At 34.9% G+C, this 20,378-nt stretch overlaps 1 protein-coding gene across 1 annotated transcript in view; it reads right to left on the bottom strand.

Moving 5' to 3' along the window:
• The window catches only part of LOC145662734 (uncharacterized), a gene marked incomplete in the record, with an annotated part of 1,843,005 nt that overhangs the window by 671,278 nt on the left and 1,151,349 nt on the right, over positions 1–20,378 (bottom strand). Inside the window, 1 exon segment of the mRNA XM_081728599.1 lies at positions 27–1,985. Coding sequence (XP_081584725.1) covers positions 27–1,985 — 1,959 coding nt within the window.

The following is a 20,378-nucleotide window of genomic DNA, read 5'->3' as shown; positions in this document are numbered from 1 at the left end:
AAAAAGAAAAACTAAATCTTACTAACCTGTGCAGTATTTGCCGACCTGACGAAATCCTTCTTTACAGCGACAGTGAAAGGAACCCTGTGTGTTTTCGCAAAGATGTTCACAGCCATGTCTACTTTCAATTTCACATTCATTGATATCTTCACAAGAAAGACCATCACTAAGCAACTGATATCCAGGAAAGCAAGAACATACTACACTTCCTGCAACACTATTACATTGCTGTGAACACTGTCCGTTGTTCTCTGTACAAGCATTATAATGCAAGCATTGCTTTTCGTCACTGCTCAGATATTGTCCTGGAGGGCAATCACAATAAAAGCTTCCAGGGGTATTGATGCATATATCAGAACAGCCTCCATTACGTACAGAGCATTCATCCAAATCCTGACATTTTTTATTTTCGTATGCCAGTCGGAAACCATCGGGGCAATTGCAACGGAAGCTTCCCAAGGTATTAGAACAAAAATGTGAACAGCCTCCATTTTTAACAAGGCACTCATTAATATCTATACAAGTTCGTTCATCATCATCCAGTTCAAAGCCATTGTTGCAACTGCATTCAACGCCACCTTCTGTGTTAGTACATATTTGAGAACAGCCACCATTGTGTTCCAGACATTCATCAATATCAACGCAAGTTTTACCATTGCGGCTTAAGTGGTGTCCTACTGGGCAACTGCACTTCACACCTTCTTCAGTATCGTTACAGATATGAGAGCATCCACCATTATCAACCAGACACTCATCAATGTCAACACAACTCGTTTTATCTTGTTGAAGGTGCTGTCCTTTGGGACATACACATTTAAAACTACCTAAAGTATTAATACAGTCATAAGAACAACCACCATTATCTTCGATGCACTCATCATCATCTGTGCAGTTTCTATCATCCTCCGCTAAATGATATCCCTTTGGACAACTGCATTCTACTCCGCCTTCTAGATTAGTACAAAAATGTGAACAACCACCATTATCAGACAAACATTCATTAATATCGATACAAGTTCTTTCATCAGCTTCAAGGTAATACCCTTCTGGACAAGTACAATGAACAGTTCCAGGAACATTTATACACAAATGAGAACATCCACCGTTGTTCATAACACACTCGTCAACATCAACACAAGTTTTCATATCCTTAGCGATTTCAAAACCCACTGGACAAGTACAGAACGAGCTACCTTCAGTGTTAACACAAGTATGAGAACATCCTCCACTATCATCTAAACATTCATTAACATCTAGACATGTTTTCTTGTCTTCAGCAAGTTCATATCCTTTCCGACAAGTGCACTCGACTCCACCTAGGATATTGTAACAAAAATGTGAACACCCTCCATTGTCTTCTACACATTCATCAAAGTCAACACATGTTCTCTCATCAATACCGAGAACGAAACCATTTGGGCAATCACACTCGTAGCTTCCCAATGTGTTCTTGCAAATGTGGGAACACTTTGTCTTACCCTCGTTACACTCATTAATGTCTTCGCAAGTCACATCATCATTTCTTAAAATGAAACCAATTGGACAAAAACAAGTAAAACTTCCTAATGTATTATTACATAATTGGGAGCAGCCTCCGTTTTCTGTATCACACTCATTTACGTCCACACACTTTTTATCTTCAAGTGTATATCCTTGCGGGCAACTACAGGTTGGTATTCCATTATCACTTTTACATGTATGAGAACAACCACCATTATCTACAAGGCACGCATCAATTTCTTCACAAACCTTTCCATCATCTTTTAACTTAAAACCAACAGGACAGAGACAAAGGTAACTTCCATCAGTATTGATACAACCATGAGAACATTGAGCTGTTTCATCTTTACACTCATTGTCATCAATACATGTTCTTCCATCATCATCCAATCCATAGCCACCAGGGCAACTGCAGAGCATTCCGCCATCCATATTTATACATGTATGGCTGCAATCTCCATTTCCATCAGCGCACTCGTCTACATCTACAAAACAAAAGGAAAATTAGTGAAAATTTCAAACATGAGGAAAAGTAAGTAAATAAAAATGATTTTTAAAAAATAATGTGCGTTTATTTGAATATTTTGTGTGTGTATTATTTTCATTCAGATAGTTTCATCCAATATACATGATTTCGTTGTGTTTCTCAAACATAACTGCGCGAATATAATATCATTTTCCGCCTCAAGAGTACCCGATAAAAACAAACCAAGTAAAAGAAATATATAAACAGGTTTGTATATCGTTTCATTATTTTTCAAATAAGTTAAATAATGTAAATTATAAAGGAACACAAAGTAACTGAAAGCACTGAAAATTTGAGTCTGACGCTTATTATATAAGATCGTTTCAGATTTACGTTAAAAAATTTGATATCCTTCCCAGCTTAAGAAACACGACGACACCAACAATGATAGTGGGCAATGAAAAAACCCTGTTTTTATCTATTAAATATTGTTTTGCATTTGAGTTTACAATGAACGAGGATACGATGAAGGCAGTTTGATCAAGTCTGTACCATTCCTCTTCAAAACTTTCCAGAAACTGTCAAAGGTGCTCGACAGAAGACAACGCGATGCTACTTTCACCAACGAGAACCCAAAAATATCCATGCAAGATGCACCAGAAGATTACCCACGAATGTCTGTAAATTAAATTGGATGATTTCAGTTTCACCTGCCATCCGCTACTCGCATGTCACCATTGATTTCGCCGTATATCTCGTTCTGGTGAATGACAATGTGAGATGTGTCGCTGCCCTATGAGGGTGGAGTATCATCCCAGTTATATTATGACAACAAAAGATCTTGCCTTGCTATGGACTTGGAATGGGAAAGTTGTCGAGACAAACCGGAAACAATATTGGCTCAATCTTGTTTGCAAGTATAGAATTTTCAATTGTCGTAACAAGCGATAAACAATGTTGATTTTGGATCGCCTTATAATGAAAATCGGCTTGATTTTGATAAGTTTAAATTAAGCATACATCATGGCTGCGGAATTGTGGTTGGCGCTTGTCAATTATTTGAAAATCATTAAACGTGGCGTTACTTGTCCTTTTCGCTGAAGAATTAAATGGCGGATATGGTTAGACAAGCTTTAAGATACGTGAAGAATATAGCGAATAAGACTCACTGCAGGGGCCCCGGTGGTTTACAAGGATAAAGCAGACTTTGGTAAATGAAATTCGGGGGCATTTTTTGCAAGATGACAGTGCATATTTAAAGTGTTCATTTTGCAAACTGGGAGAGCGCAATGGCCTAATATAGCAGAGGAAAAGCGTCTTAAAGTTTTCGACTCGGCGCATATATCGTACATTGCGCAAATTTATTAAGTGACGGCGTAGCAGAATCAGTATTATCTGTGACTCACGTGCCAAGTGTCATGTGTTCAATTCCCGCTGAAATCAACTTTTGTTTTTTGCTTCAACCAATAAAGTAACCACTTGTAGGTAGAAGTAAAATGTTAATTCACCATATGTTTATAATGGATTAAAACAATGGAAAAATTCAAATCAGTTGTAAAATCTTTCAATGTTCCATGTTAACTAGCAACGAAATGTAATCTATTTTGTAAATATATTGATATCGCGAGTTATATTATGGTTACAACAGACCTTGTGCAAAAAATGTTCTTCACGCTTCGTGTCTACATCTGTTGACAATGTGTGTATTACAAGCACTGGCGCAAATGGCACGGGGGGATGAGAGGGGCATGTCTCCTCCAATCTTGGAACTGAGGGAATGTCTCCCCCAATACTCCGATTTGAAATGTATTTTGGGGGGAGAAATGTGATGATTTGTGTCCGATTGCCACAAAGGAAAATGAGATGAAATTGATATCCCTCCAGAATAAGCCTCAAATCTGTCCGCCTATCAATGTTGAAAACAACTGTGCTCCCCTGATTCTCCACATTATTGTTTTTGAACTTCGTAAATATTTTGAACATCGTTTTTAAAAAAAATATGGAACGGTCTTTTCCGTCCTTCCCCTCCAATGTTGGAAACAGATTTTTGCCGCTTATTACAAGGGGAATAAGGGGTAAATCTCCTTTGGTTATAGTAAGATTCAGTATTATCAAAGAGGATTTCCTTCTCATCCCCCTTGTAATTCTCACACTGTCAACAGATGTAGACACGAAGCGTCAAGAAAATATTGTATACAACGACTGTGGTAACCATAATATAACTCGTGATATCAATATACTTACGAAATAAATTACATATATAATTACGTTGCTAGTTAACATGGGACATTGAAAGATTTTACAATTTATTTGATTATTTCTATTGTTTTAATTCATTATAAACATATGGTGAATTAACATTTTACTTGTAGCTACAAGTGACTGCTTTATTCATTCAAGCGTTAAACGACCCTTGGCACGTGAGTTACAGATGCAACTGATTCTGCCACGCCGTCGCTTGATAAATTTGCGCAACGTACGACATATGTGCCGTGTCGAAAACTTTAAGACGCCTTTTTCTGCTATATTAGGTCATTGTGCTCTCCCAGTTTGTAATATGAACACTTTGAATGTGCATTATCACTCTGCAAACATTGCCCCGAAGATTATTAACTAAAGTCTGTTTTCTCCTTGTCAGTGGTAGAGAGTTCACCTGTTATGCATGGGGTCTTTGGTTCAATCCCAGCCCGTGCGAAGTGAATTTTGTGATGGACAAACACCAAATGTGTAGGTTTTCTTGGGGTTCCCCCGTTTCCTCCCACTTTCTTCACTCCACCATTTCATTCATTTCTCATCATCACTGTCTCCTTTAGCCTAGCCGGCATAACCGTAAGACGTGACTTAACATTTCATTTCAAGACTGACTGCAAATATCCTCTAAGAAAGGTAGGTAAGTATACAATACAAAGCTTAAGTTATTTGTTAGTCAAGGTGATTAAGTCATTAAAAATGTAGGTCACAATGTCTCGCTGAACATTTTTGGGATAACGGTTTAACTTAATACCTTCAAAATACCTGCATTTTGCAATGTTCTTCGCATTGCTTTTCAATTTTAAGACAAAATTGATATTAGTGCAAATCAGCGACTGGGGCAACCGCTCCGCTGGCCTACTACCCCTAGCTACGGCTCTGACGACGATATTATCACAAACGAAATTTCAAAAGTAAAGACAGAATTTCAAAACCAGATGTCAATTCAACACAACACGATTTTAGTAACGCGATCGGCTCCTCATGATTTAGAGAAAGAAATGTTTTAACAATATTGTAATCAGCTGTCCTGAGATGCATGGTTGTTATCAGGCAAACATAAAAGGCATTCAAAGAAGAAACGGTACGAACTTTCATAAATGCCATATCCAATAAATTAACTTCTCGAATACTAATGTTCTTCATACCAAAGGCCTTACGACAAACTACTCTCTACTGAAGTACAATATGTTTAAAAAGGATTTAGGTTTATTTTACGCTATTAGCAAAACTCTTCTTTTAGAGTACAATCCCAACAGTTACCTGTTTTACTAGATATTCCGTAAATTCTCCCACAAAACATAAATCCTCTATATCAAGTAATCAATTTGGGATATCAGAATATCGTATTGCTTCTTTCAAACTTCCAGAAAGCGTATACTTATATCAAGATTCTCTTCATTTAACAGAAACAGACCAATGTCATTGGGCTTCCCTTTTGTTTCTATGCCATCAACTCAAATGTCAATCTTACCTGAGGCTAAATAGGCTTATCAGATTTACTGTTTCATAATTCTACGGAATAATGCGAAATTCAAGCCTCGGATACAAACACTACGTTTATCTTCAAACACATATCTTTGAGAATAATTGTTTCCACACACATCATTGACATTTGTTTAAAAGAGTATAATTACCGAGAAAGCTAATTAGATTAATTAAGATATGTTTAAGTGAATCCCAAAGTAAAGTCCGGGTAGGAAAATTTTTGTCCACGAGCTTCCACGTCGAAAATGGCCTGAAACAAGGAGATGCGTTGTCGCCATTATTATTTAACTTTGTGCTGGAATACGCCATAAGGAAAATCAAAGATAGCAACCAGGGCCTAGAGTTGAACGGCATTCACCAGGTTATGGCATATGCTGATGATGTAAATTTAATAGGGGATGATAGGAGAACAGTAGAAATAAATGCAGAGATCTTATTAAACGCTTGCAGGGACATGGGTTTAGAAGTAAATGCAGAGAAAACTAAATACATGGAAGTGCGTCGGGACCGTAATACGGCAAATTGTGGAGGCATTAAAATATTAAATAATGCTTTTGATAAAGTGGATACTTTCAAATATTTAGGATCAATATTAACAGACGAAAATCATATTCACGAAGAAATTAAATGTCGACTAAAAGCAGGGAATTCGTGTTACTATTCGGTTCAAAATCTCTTGTCGTCGCGAATTCTGTCGAGGAATTTGAAGCTTAAAATATATAAAACGATAATCATGCCTGTTGTTCTGTATGGTTGTGAAACATGGTCGCTTACTCTGAGGGAAGAACATAGACTGAAAGTATTTGAGAACAGGATCCTGAGAAGAATATTCGGACCCAAGAGGAACGAGAATGGGGAATGGCGGAAGCTTCATAACGAGGAACTACATAGTTTATACGGTTTACCCAACATTGTTAGGGTCGTCAAGTCTAGGAGGCTTAGGTGGGCAGGTCATGTAGCTAGAATGGAAGAAAGTAGAAACGCTTTCAAAGTCTTGACTGGTAGACCCATAGGAAAACGACCATTAGGAAGACCTAGGCGCAGATGGGAGGACAATATTAAGAGGGATCTCGCAGAGATAGGAATACAAAGTAGAAACTGGATGCAATTAGCTAAGGATAGAAGTCAGTGGAGAGCTTTTGTGAACGCGGCACTGAACCTCCGGGTTCCATAGGCCATAGAGTTAGTTAGTTAGTTAGTTAAAACAGTATATGAAAATCCAGCATATAGCAGCATTAAAATAAATCATGGAAATGCCTCATTTTAAGTGTGTGAAGAACTCGAGTTTATAACAACAGGAAACAAAACACTTGACACGCGACGAACACTTAATTTAACTCAAAAAATTCTTACGCCTAACATTTGTTAAATACCATTTTCTCTTGATTTAGACACTTTTTCTAATAAATTGCAAAATCTAGCATAACAAATTGAAAAATAGCAATAAATCCCTACACTTCAACTCTTTCAAATCACCCGGTATCAGTATTATTAATATTAGCTATTGCAAGCGCTTTGCTTTCTCCTATTATTATTATATGTTTTATCTATAAGCCTAAAGTTATTTATAATGAACAAAGAGTTAACCAAAATTAGCACAAAATAAAGAAATGCCAAATAATATATTATACTTGAGCAAAGAAATTCTAATAAATTCATATTTTCTTGACGAAAATATTGTTACAATAAAATCATATATTTATACTTACTATCTTGTGATCCAAATAGTATTTTTAAGATGTTTAGCTAAGCGAATCACAAAGACAGGCTATTATTCAACTTTCATAGTAATTCAGTCAGTTTTCCTTAACAAGGTTCTTGCAAACCGATTAAAAAGACATCAAAGTGGACAAAAAGATACACAAAACATTAGTGGCAAAGTGACTTTTTAGAAATGTGTAAGCGTAACTCAGATAAATACTGTAGTTTTCTTTGTCCATATTCTTTATTTATCCTTATTAAGATGTAAGTAAAAACACATTAATAACAAATAATAAAGAAATTAAGTCTATTTGATGGATAACAATAAGAAATGATATAAAATGCAATGAGCTGATCAGTACGGTAGTCTATACCCATTTATCTACAATTCTTTATGTTGAGTAATTCTAATTTACATTCAATATAAAAAGACATCTAAAAATAGGAATGATAGGTCTCATCAACAAATCTATTCTATTGAAACATTATCCATTCCGTAGCTCAGCACGATCTATGATAACATCTATATCAAAAACGGGCAAAACAAAAATATACAAAATTCTTCTCTTAACATTTCTTTACATACACATAGGTTAAATTACAACATTACATATTCTCATTAACATTCCTATAAACTTTACATATGAGTCGAACTTGCGTCGTATCTAGTCAAATGGGTTCCCATTGTACTCAAAAACACCGGCCTTAAACTCCCAAAAAATATAATTTATCGAAGATTACATTAACTATATCCACATACACAGTTGTAAAGCACTTCATTTCGACTTAGGCGATAAACATAGTTGGAAATTCATCTAGGCACAAATGAGAACTGAAATATCGCCTATCACAAAGGGAGGAAACATCCGCCGTGTCCAGAGGTCAAAGAACTGCTGCCAGTAGCCGTCAGATCGTTTTTGCCAGCCCACCCCAATCAAACATAATGAAACTTATGGTAACTGTATTATTCAATAATAAGTTAACAGTGAAAGCGTTATATATAATGATACTCATATATTGGTGTTTTTGAGTAATTTCTCATTTGTGTTTTATATATACAGGGGAGGTCAGTTTAATACGAGCAGCACAAAGCTTAAACTCACACAACACACATATACCTTGAACAAGAGAAAACCAATGAAGTTCGTAGCATTGTTTGAAGTTTCATGAATTTGCAGAGAGTACCCCAAGTTCTTTCACTGCAAGTGTTGTGAAATAAAAGACAAGTTTACAAATACGTAGAATAAAAATGTAGCATTTTGGAGCTATAGTTAAATTAGGGTGATGGATAATAAGCTAAAACTTGGTATCTATGCGTTGTATATAATTTGTCACTGGATTTATAATCAGTTCTGTTTAGGAACGCAACGCCAGTCTTTTGTTTACTTCCTTTCTATAAACAGAGTTGCCAACTACAACACGTTAAAATATCATTAGCAGACGGTGAAATATGAGTTTTGCATTCACTTTAATATAGGCACACATATATTTTTTGAAAGCAATGATAGATATGGACGTGAGGAGCTTTTGCAGATGTTAACTAAATTAAACATTCTGTAATAACATAATTTGTAAAAACATGGATGATATACATTTTACGATCTTCAAGTTCATAATCAGCTTGGATACATTTAGGTCATTTCTAGTCTATCACTTCAGCCCTATGTGGGATGGGTGTTGTCACATGTTGATGCTAGAAGTCTACTACTTCCAAGCTTAATTGCATGCATGGAGAGCATACCCGCGACCGTTCGGTCTCTTTGATGAACGGGCACCGTTTTAACATCCTGCGGAACTGTGTTCGATGAACTGTGTTCTACGTGCATGTACTCCCATGCGCAAAAAAAAAATTGCGCGTATACTGTAACTCAAGATTTTTCGCATTTATTCCATTTTCCTTTCGTTTATGGGTAAAATTCAGTTATTAGTATGTGGAGATAATAGAATGCAATCCATCTAAGGAGATATTTCCAAAAAATATAATAAAATAATAAAAATATAAGCTAAAAACAAAATTATGCTCGGTTTTGTGTATACTGGCAACGATGATTTCTAGGGATTTTTTCAGTAGCAGATCACAGTTGCGGAGGGAATTCAGTAGGGGAGACGAGGAGTTGGATCAAGGAACTGGATAGTGGAGTAAAATGTTGCATTTATTGGTTAAAACCTAGTGTGTAGATTGCCCGCCAAATATAAATTAGCTTCTGTAACTAAGATGTCGTACGAAAATATAGAATTAAACAGAAAAACTCTTATCTTAAGGTTCGAAGCGATACGGACCATGGTTATGAAGATTATTTCTTTAATAAAAAGAGCCAACACAACGTAGCCTCCGTGGTTAGGTGGATAGAGTGGCGGAGTTGTAGTTATTTTATTATTTTGACACCACATCGAATCCCATCCCATTCCATCCCATCCTTTTTTTTTTACAAAACATTATAGGAAGTGTATAATTTTGATGTTAATAAGAACCGAAACAATATAATAAGGAAATAATTTATTGGTAGTATCCTTTAATCGACGTATTTATTCAGTATTAGAATACGTGTACTATTGAAAACAGTTATTGTTTTCAGTTTATAGTCTTGTATGTTACTTCCCGTTCTTGAACAGCAGACAACTCACTTCGGGTTTGTGTGTCAGGTAGAACATACGCGACCTTGACAGTCTGTCCAGTTTTACCCCTTGTTACATCGACCTGATGTTAAATGATCGTTTATGTGAGTGTGTGTGCTTGTTTTTTGCTTTTTAGAATATTGACTTTCTCTCTCTTTTTTTTCATATCCACAAGTGCAAGAATGCTTTCGTTAAACGTAACTAAATTATACAGATTTATGTATGCGGAACACGAATATTTCCAAATATAGAATGAATAGGAACGATAATCATACCATATTTCTGCATTATATAGTAGCGTGAAAAACTGATATTAAAATGATATAACAAACAGGCATACCCCCGTGAAGTTAGCGACCAAAAGTTTAATAAATCGATACTTTTTTAGAGTTCTGAGTAGCACTCAAAGAGTTCTAGAGTTTTTGCTAGGTTAGACCAATAGTTCTGGGTAAATAAAGAGTTTATAGCTATTTTAAAGTTTCGCTGCTAACTTCACGCAAAACCGAAAATCTTAAAATGTCTATATAAGCAGTGGCGAAGGGTGGTAAGAGGCCCTGAGGCCCGGCCTACCCATTTACTTTCAGAAATTATAATTTATAATTAATTCATTTTCCTTGCACAGAATGCATGATATTTTCTAAGTTGAAAAAAATTGTTCGATAAAGAAATCGTGGTTGGCACCACTGCTAGGAGGCTCACCGAGCAGTGTCTCAGGTGCAGTAGAACTACCGCCAAGCTACTCAGAAAATCCCGCGAGACAACGTGTTGGAAATGACGTTTTCTTCACCAGCGTATAACCTGCGAAAGAGACCGGCCTCAGCGCTTATCGACTTTCGTTTCTAATAGTTTCTCTCGAGACCTTCGATTTCGATTCGATATATCAAACAAATAAAGAGCAAGATAACGTGGGTTCCATTCCGTTCCTACTTTGCTTAATTTTGCGGACTCAAACGCAGCGCATAAACTGGAACAAGAAATTCTAAAGGCGCTACGCCTATTATCGCAAACTAATGCCCCTTTATTCCGTTGCGTTGGCGCAAACCTGTACGAAATCAGACTAGTTGAGTTCATTAGAAGGAGTGTGTATTTTTGAGATTTGAGTGATTTTTTTTCTTACTTTTGGAAAAGTGAATGAGAGAAAATGTCAGTATGTGGAGAATATGAATATACGTAATATAATTCCTATTAAAGAACCTTCTATGTGAGTGGTCTTTTGGAAATTAATGTGTTATTAAGGAACGAAGACTAACGCCTGTGTTGAAAATAGAAAAAACAGAGGGCAAGAGAGTTCTGCATGCATTGGTACAATATATATATACGTCTGATAATTTAAGTCTGATTCTGTTTTTAAAGGGGAATTAGGTGACACACAAAATATCTTGATTGAATGCTTGTCATGTGTTTTGAATAATATAATTAAAGACAAAATTTTACAAGCAGAGTTTGTTTCAGTACATGTAGACTAAACAACATATATTTCTTGTGAAGCGCAGGTAATGTGATAGTCCATCTTCCCCACCCGATCACGCCAATTAAAATAATTAAATTGCATTCTGGCGAATTAAGATCATCTATGAGTCAGATACGTCAATTTCAGTATGAAAATTGAGATCCGGATCGAATAAGTGCTGTCGATGAACTACAATTGCATTAAATTTATGTGAATTCGTCTTCTTGTATTTCTGTAGTAAAATATTTATGTCTAATCTGTTTCATTTTATTATTATTATTATTATAATTATTATTATTATTATTATCGTTATTATTATTATTAGTAGTAGTAGTAGAACATTGGGCCTACCCTCTTGAAACTATCATCCTTCGCCACTGTATATAAGAGAGTTTAATAAGTTAACGGACTGATTTCATTTTGTTAGAATAAAAAATAATTAAATTAATTAATTTTCATTGGGCTTAATTGAACTTCAGTGTAGTATGTAAAAATATTTTTTTTAGATAACACTACTTGCATTTAATATGCGATAATTTTGTATAAAAATAATAATTGTACCTTTTACTAGAATGAGATAATTTCTAAGGCGGAACTATGTGGACTACTCGATGGTCACCTTAAGCTACTACTTCCGCTACGTATACAATTTCAGCTGAAAACAATTTATTTTATTATATTGTCAATATAAATTTCATTTTTTTCTGCATACATGGAATAAACAATAAACGGAAACAATATATATAGTATTTTTATGGTATTTGCTGCAGAGTTCTTGTTGACATTGTTAAACACAAGGATTGTTGTTGACATTGTTAACAAAAAAAAGTCGGGCGACAAAATTACTTTTTTTCAAAATTATAAACAGGTCACAAAATATACGATAACGCCCATTAGTCAATACTTGAAGGTTATGCTGTTTCCTATCCGAGAATGGTTAACTTTTTATTTTATAACAACTTAAATCAACAACTGAGGAGCTTATTTCCAAAATGTACTATATCACAGTTAGGAATTTTTAAAGAAAATAGAAAAAAACAAATATTATCATTAAATTTTGCTGTAGAATGGTGATTCAGTTTCATGTAGGTAGAATATTTTACAATTTATTTTTATGATACATAATTCAGTGAATACATGTAATTAGTAATTTTTAATAACATATTTAAAATTTTAGAAATTATGGATATGGTACATTTTGGTTTTATATGTGGATGTAGTACATTTTGGTGCTGGGTAAGAGTTCCAAGCAGCACTCGTAAAGTGCTGCAGGGTTCTGTTGGTAGAATGGTTAAATATTTATTTCTAACAATTTAAATTAACAATTTATGCGCCACTCGCGAACAGACTCTGAACAAGGTGATAGAACTCTTTTATTTCGCAATGAAATAGAGTTCTGATGAGAGTTCTGAGTAGCGTTACTCAAGCTCTATTAAAATATTTATAAAAATTTAGATTAACAATTTATCGCGCGCTCGCAAGCCGACTGTGAGCAAGGTGTTAGAACTCTTTCACTTCGTAATGAAATAGAGTTCTGATGAGAGTCTTGAGTAGCACTTGTCGATTTCTATGTTTTGGGTAACATTGTTTGAATTTTATTAGGCACATGTTATATACTTGTTAATGATTTGCACCGATTGCATGTGTGGTCAGTAGATTATGACGAAACATTTATTTCCCATTTATTCCCTTATTTTGCGAGAATTGTTCTAAATTTTCGTGAGAAACTTTAGAACTCTTCAACTGTTACTGACAATTTAAATACATAAAGACTTTTAAGATTTTCGGTTTTGAATGAAGTTAGCAGCGACAATTTAAAATCGCTATACAATCTTTATTTACCCAGAACTACAGGTCTAACCTAGCAAGAACTCTAGAACTCTTTGAGTGCTACTCAGAACTCTAAAAAAACATAGACATTTTAAGATTTTTGGTTTTGCGTGAAGTTAGCACCGAAATTTTAAAATCGCTATAAAATCTTTATTTACCCAGAACTATTGGTCTAACCTAGCAAGAACTCTAGAACTCTTTGAGTGCTACTCAGAACTCTAAAAAAATATCGATTTATTAAACTTTTGGTTGCTAGCTTCACGGGGGTAACAGACATAAGCTTTTTTTCTAGCATGGCAACACATTAAACATAACTCATTAAATTTTGGGAATTACAAATTATCACCTTACGTGTCGTTGTATTCCTATTCTTTTTCACGTTCAAGCGACGAAAGAAGAAATTGTAGTAATAGTGATAAAAATCGAATTCGAGATTTCAATGAATTCAAGTTTCACGCCCCCACATATCGAAAAAGTGATTTTGATGTCTGTCCATCTGTTCGTTTGTTGGTTCATCACGCTTTTACATGCATTCAAATAGAGGCCATACTGTTCGACGTATCTGGACCTAAGTCTAGACATGAAGTTTTTATAACACTTTATCGTTTCGAATTCTATATTCTCCGACACCTAAAAATAAGGGTAGTTTACTGAAGGATGAAAATTTAAAATAATTAAATTGTTTCAAAAATAGCTGTAAAGATTTTGCTTTTTTTTTTACAAATATAGTTTGAATCATTGCTCTGAAAAAAAATACATAAGGTGTAATTTACTGTATGGGATGCGTTTTTTCGAGCAATTTTCTCAATCACATTTCATAAATAATTGTATCATTAATAACCTAACAATATGACACAACTCGTTCGTCCTGTAAACATTCAGAAGAGGTAGTTTACTCTTCTCCGACGATTTTCCCATTAACGCCTGACGCAATTTTGTTCATATTTCATAAATGAATGTCACATAAATAATCTAACGATATGGTATAATTCCATCATCCTAAAAAGCTAGAAGTAGTATATTACTTTTCGGGGCAATTTTTACCCTACGATTTTGTCGATAATTACTCTGGCAATTTTGTTCGTATTTCATAAATAGCATAACTCGTTTGTCCTGAAAAGATACACAAGGGATATTTTATTCTTGGGGATGATTTTTTTGACAATTTCTCAGAAAGTACTCAGACGCTTTTGCTCTAGTTCACATACAATTATTTCCTTAATAATTCTAATATATGGCATAAGTTATTTCTAACAGAAATATGACCAATGGGTACTTTACTTTTGGACATAAGTTGCTTCGAACAAAGTTTTCCAAAAACACATTATTTTATTCGCATTTCCCAAATAAATGTTTCAGTAATAGCTGCAGCCTAACACGAGTCAGTTTAAGAAATTCGAGCGAGGAAATTCAGTGCCTTTCATCCGTATCCATTCTTAAATATATTTTTAAATGTTACACCTAATCACAATTTTCCTAACAAAATCAAAACTTCTATTTAAATGTGCCTTGTTGTTGCCAAATGGTTCAAGTCCATTGGTTCTGTATTTGATTCCCGGTGAGAGCTAGTGCATTTTTATTCAACGTTAAGGTATAGGTAATAAGTAGGTGCAAAGAGAAAAGTGTTGAAACAAGCCTAACCAACCTAATAAATAATACAAAGAAATAATACAATATTACGAAATTATAGAAGAAACGTTGTTAATATTAGATATTTGAGTGTGAGATTGTCCAACCGATGACTGTCAACTCCAAAGGTAAGAAAGTGAAACATCCAATACCAGGTTAATCAGTGGTCTCTAGGTAAAGCTATCCTACTAGGAAGTGATTGAGATACCAAAAAATGTTGTAATCACTGGGAGACATGTTAGGAGAATACATTGGGTGAGAGACTTTAACTCATGAATAGTCTGCACCTTCGTTGGTGTATTGAAGTGCGTAGGTGGTGTGTGTTTAGCACATCGGGTTCCTTTGTTGTTAGTCCCAGCTTTCTAGACCGGATGCAGTTATTCCCGGTAGAAAATACAAGAAAATATACATTTCTATTACTATTAAAGTAAATAATTACACTCATTCCCTCAATGTGATACTTGTTTGTTTAACTGTATACAGAGAGTTGATCCGTGGAAGAATCATTCATAATAATAAATAAAATAAACTCGACAAATATTCTTGTAAAGAATAGGTAAAAGTTTGCGTCACACTGTTCATTTTGCTGGGCACGCCAGTGTGCCACGTTATCCGGTTGTGGCACACTGGAATATAGGGTATGGCTTTCTAATTTTTCCTAACTATTTTAACTGCTTCAATTAAAATGAATTTATAATAATAAGAGAGTGAATTTAGTCTTCTTACCCTTCGATTTAGAAATAAGGTCCGCTAGAATTGTATATATAAAAATAATAATACTCAGAATTTTATAGAGTAGTTTGTTTTATTCGAAATGACATACTTCCTGCAACTGTTTGGGTTGGAATTATTTGAAATCAAATCTTTAAGTTTTACGACCCACGGTTATACCGGCTAGGCTAAAGGAGACGGTGAAGATGAGAAATGAATGCAATGGTGGAATAAAAAAGTGGGAGAAAACGGGAGAACCCCGAGAAAACCCATGCAGATGGTGTTTCTCCACCACAAAATTCACTTAATGCGAGCTGGGGTCGAACCAAGGATCCCATGCACCAAAGGTGAACGCTTTATCACTGAGCCACCGCGGCCCCTCTGAAATTATTTATAGGAGAGAGTAACTACTTTTATGAAAACTTGATATCGAACACATTTGTTTAAAAATACCAGCTTTTTGTGAAATATTGCTTAATATTCAGGAAAACCTGTCAATAAAATAATAATAATAATAATAATAATAATAATAATAATAATAATAATAATAATAATAATAATAATAATAATAACTATCATTATTATTATTATTATTATTATTATTATTATTATTATTATTATTATTATTATTATCATCATTATTATTATTATTATAAATTAAAAACTCTCTGGACCTAGTGCATTGGCACAATTCCACGAATTAAAAAGAATGTGTTTACTTCTCATGTAAGTGTAGAAGGACTTAATCCCTGTTGCTTTCAATAGAAAAAGAAAGTGTCCAACTGTCAAATGATATGCTACATAAAATGCCCTATGCAACATAATGTAGTAAAGAGTCATCATTCCAGGTTGTCTAAAGAACACTTTCGTTTTAGCAAGAAAGAAAGAAAATAGAAAATACTGAGTTTTAACCTAGTAGAAAGTTTGCAGATTTAAGGGAAAATGCACAGAGTTGTTGGATATAAAATGTAGTTCGGATTAATGGAGTAAGACACCGTAAATATTTTATTGTTTGAAATATACTGGGAGTGACCAAGCCATTACATATGGAAATATCGAAAGAGATACGTTAATGGTGTTAGTTGCAAACTTTTTTAGAAATGAAAAAAATAAGGAAATCTCTAAAACTCTGATATCACAGATCCAAATTGACTGACTGTTCAGTAAAACTGCTAAATCTGAGTAAAGCAAAAAAAAAGTATTAATGACCTGTGTTACAATTTCAGACATATCATTCTCATATCAAAACTACGATAGAAGTAAATTATGAATAAAGGTGAATTCACAGTTCTGGAATACCAACAAATGATTTTGCTCGATGTAACTTTTCGGAAAACTTTTTTATAAGGCTTTAGATTTATTATTATTATTATTATTATTATTATTATTATTATTATTATTATTATTATTATTATTATTATTATTATTATTATTATTATTTGTTTATTAGCTTCCCCATGCCGTAAACGTCGCCAACTCCTAGTGGCCCACTTGCCGGTAAATGGCGATCGTCGATATAGCGACGCGTCGAAGGATTGCCGCTAGCGTGCCACTAGTGGCAGGGATTCGTCGAGTCGAAGCAGATATCTAGAATCGGGGGTATTGAAGTTACCACCATGTAAGAAAGAGGACTTCATTTTGGTCCGCGCTCGTTTGATTTGTCACAGAGAATCGTAAAGGGACCAACATGAACTATCGCCAGTCATGTCATGCGGTTATTATTATATATTATTTTTTCCTGACGAATTGTTATTATAAGGACAATATTTGAGCTCCGGGGGTCAAGAGTAACTCTTGCCTTTACATCATGAAGTGAAAAATCTTGAGGTGGTTGCGTATAATTGTATGAATTTAGTTGGCAACTGTCGCCGATCACTAGCAAGTGAATATGGGAGAACTATGAAAAAAGTAAATAGACGCTTGCCATTTTGTTATAAAATTACATGACGAGTGCATTTGATTTGATTCCGAACAGTTGTCTTCAAATATACACGGTTAAAGGAGCACTCTGATTAGAAATATTAAAAAGACTTCAACGATTTATCACTCTACAAGCTGTGTCTTCATAATCGCCTCCGTGACGAATTCGGAAGAACACGCAATTAGTAACCCTAAGGTTGATGGTTCACGCCCAGCTCAGGGTACTTCGTTTTATTTTATTTAAAATGTTTTTAGACTCATCTTAATGCAAAGAAATTACGCATATAGGCGGTTTAACGTATTTTAGGGGAATAATTTTGTGGTTCGTTGGCGTTCCGTCGCTTCTCTGCCGGTGGTGGTATAATTTTCAAAACGGAAGTGGGACCAATTTTTGGCTGCGGGACCGCCAATTTTTGGGGACATGTCACTAGTTGCCTATCGGTGGTCCACCGACGCTTACGGCATGGGATTGTCCCCCCACGAGTGAGGCAGATTGTAATCGACCAAGAGTGTTTTGGAAAAATGGGAAACATCTTCCGACTTCAACTTCTGAATAATCCGTTTAGGATCAAGTCGAATCAAGGCTGCGCCACGGGAAGGTAGAACAAGTGAGGCAATCGTTCCAAGCACTACGCTCGACAGCTTCCGTCTCATTCAAGACTTAGACTCTTCAGGAAAAGTAACAAGTTTATTATTTGTAATTTATTCTTTGAGTCAAAGTATTTTGCAATAAACCATCGTTTTGTAAGATATTTTTACGATTGTATACTATTAATTTCGAAAATTGTACTCATAATATAATTTCCCATCATGGATTTGAAAAAATCAAAGTTGGAACAAACAAAGATCTCCGATCCACATGTCTCTTCATGTTTGATATGGAAGTCTCATCTTCATTATTGACCCTTAATTTATTTTAGTCCTAGGCAACGCGAATCGACGGGATGGCTCTAAGTGAAAACATTCATTTAGATGGTTAAGTAATCAGGAAATTCCTGCTGTTATTTCACGAAACACAACAGATCTTGAGGGAAAAAAACAATTTTGCTTACCAGGGGGAGGGAGTAAATCATCTGCTTACGTTTGCTTAACTAGGAAGAAGGCAAGGGCGCCGATCCTGGGGGGCCAGGCCCGCTCAAAGCTCATGTAGGCCTCCTTTGTATTTATGAATATACAATATTTGGCATAATTTGAGTGTAATTTGTCTTAAAATCCTCATATATATATCTTCTGCGCCTGAAGCCCCCCCCCCAATTTACAGAGAAATTGGCGTCCTTGGAAGATCTAGTGAAATGAATAAAAATGTGATAACGTAATACTTGAACAACTCTATCTAGTGGAGGAAAGTAAATTAGTATTCAACACTTCTTTCAGTTTTAAGCATTTCAAAGATTCTCGTAATTTAGTAGCGTCCCGGATTTGCATTTTTGAAGTACGGGAACTTTATCTATACCTTTACGTGGGAATCGGTTTCGGACCATGCACTTAAGCCGCTTTGCCATAAGAGGCACAAAGAGTTTTTCTTTCGATTTCCTTAGGAATATTGCGAATGGTATAACTTTTAAAACTATGTTTAAAAAAGAATACACATCGACATAATAAGATGATAATCTGATACCTAGGAAATATATTGAATTGTTTTTAATTTGTTCTCACGCTACCAAAACAGTACTATGCTCTTTTTTTTTTATTCCAGCCTTTTAATATAAGCATTTCAGACTATTGTCTGTTCTAGGACGATACAATTCTAGTTCATGTATATGCTAGCTTTGGAAATACAGTAGAGTTTCGCTTATCCGACATAAACAGGCAGGCAGAACGCTAGATAATATGGATGTGTTAAGAAAAGACCTATTAAAAGTAAAACTTATGATATAATTTTACATATTTACTGTCTTTCTCCGAAACTCAAGCACTTTTTAATAAACTTGCCTTTACCCTTTTGAGGTTTTTTTATATCAGTTTACTAGTAGTCAGTGTCCAAACTTTGGGCAATGTGCTGTTGCCTTGTTATAATTCTAAGAACATACCATAATGCCATTATACCAGGTGCAGTGGCGTATTTAGGGGGGTGGCTTCCGGGCTTAAACCTCCCACGAAATCTTATTTAGTATAGTAAAGTAAATTAAATATCTTGCAGAATTTTCACATTTCCAGGCAAAGCCTCCCCCGAAAGTTAGCAAAGCCCCTCCCGAAACAAAATCGTAAATACGCCACTGACCAGGTGGAATTAAAGAACAGTTTTACATAGGATTAATATTTCGTTTCCGTTCTGTTTTTAACTTGAATATATTAGAACGATACACTCCATGTCTTCTTGCTATTTTTGTTATGTGATATACGTAGCAGACAGTTTTCTTTAGTTACATTTCTCTCGAAAATATGTTTCATTTTGTTTGAGCTATAATGCAGTTTCCAAAATAAACCGGTTTATAAATGAAAAGTAGGAAAAAGCTTAAGAGAAATACAGAACTGTTGCATTATTATTATTATTATTATTATTATTATTATTATTATTATTATTATTATTATTATTATTATTATTATTATTGATAGTTAAAAACATTAGAATTACGTGGTTACGAGGATTCGTGTTGGGCCCCCTCCGAATAGAAAACCTGGATACGTGTCTGCACTGAATGATAGACGTATGAGTCAAGGTGTAGACGGGCGCGCTAGGCGATAGACTCCACAGCATGAAAAATAGATTAAGACCACAACTTGCAGATCTTCTTGCCGATTGGTGCTATTTGCAATGATATATCGGATCATACGGTATGTGGAACAAAGGATGGTCGGATAAGCGAGACCATGGTG

The sequence above is a fragment of the Thermobia domestica genome, chromosome 10 (genome assembly GCF_964235325.1).
Source record: "Thermobia domestica chromosome 10, izTheDome1.hap1.1, whole genome shotgun sequence".
Classification (NCBI taxonomy): domain Eukaryota; kingdom Metazoa; phylum Arthropoda; class Insecta; order Zygentoma; family Lepismatidae; genus Thermobia; species Thermobia domestica.
Note: the sequence above shows the minus strand (reverse complement) of the source record. Positions and strands in the feature narration are given on the sequence as shown.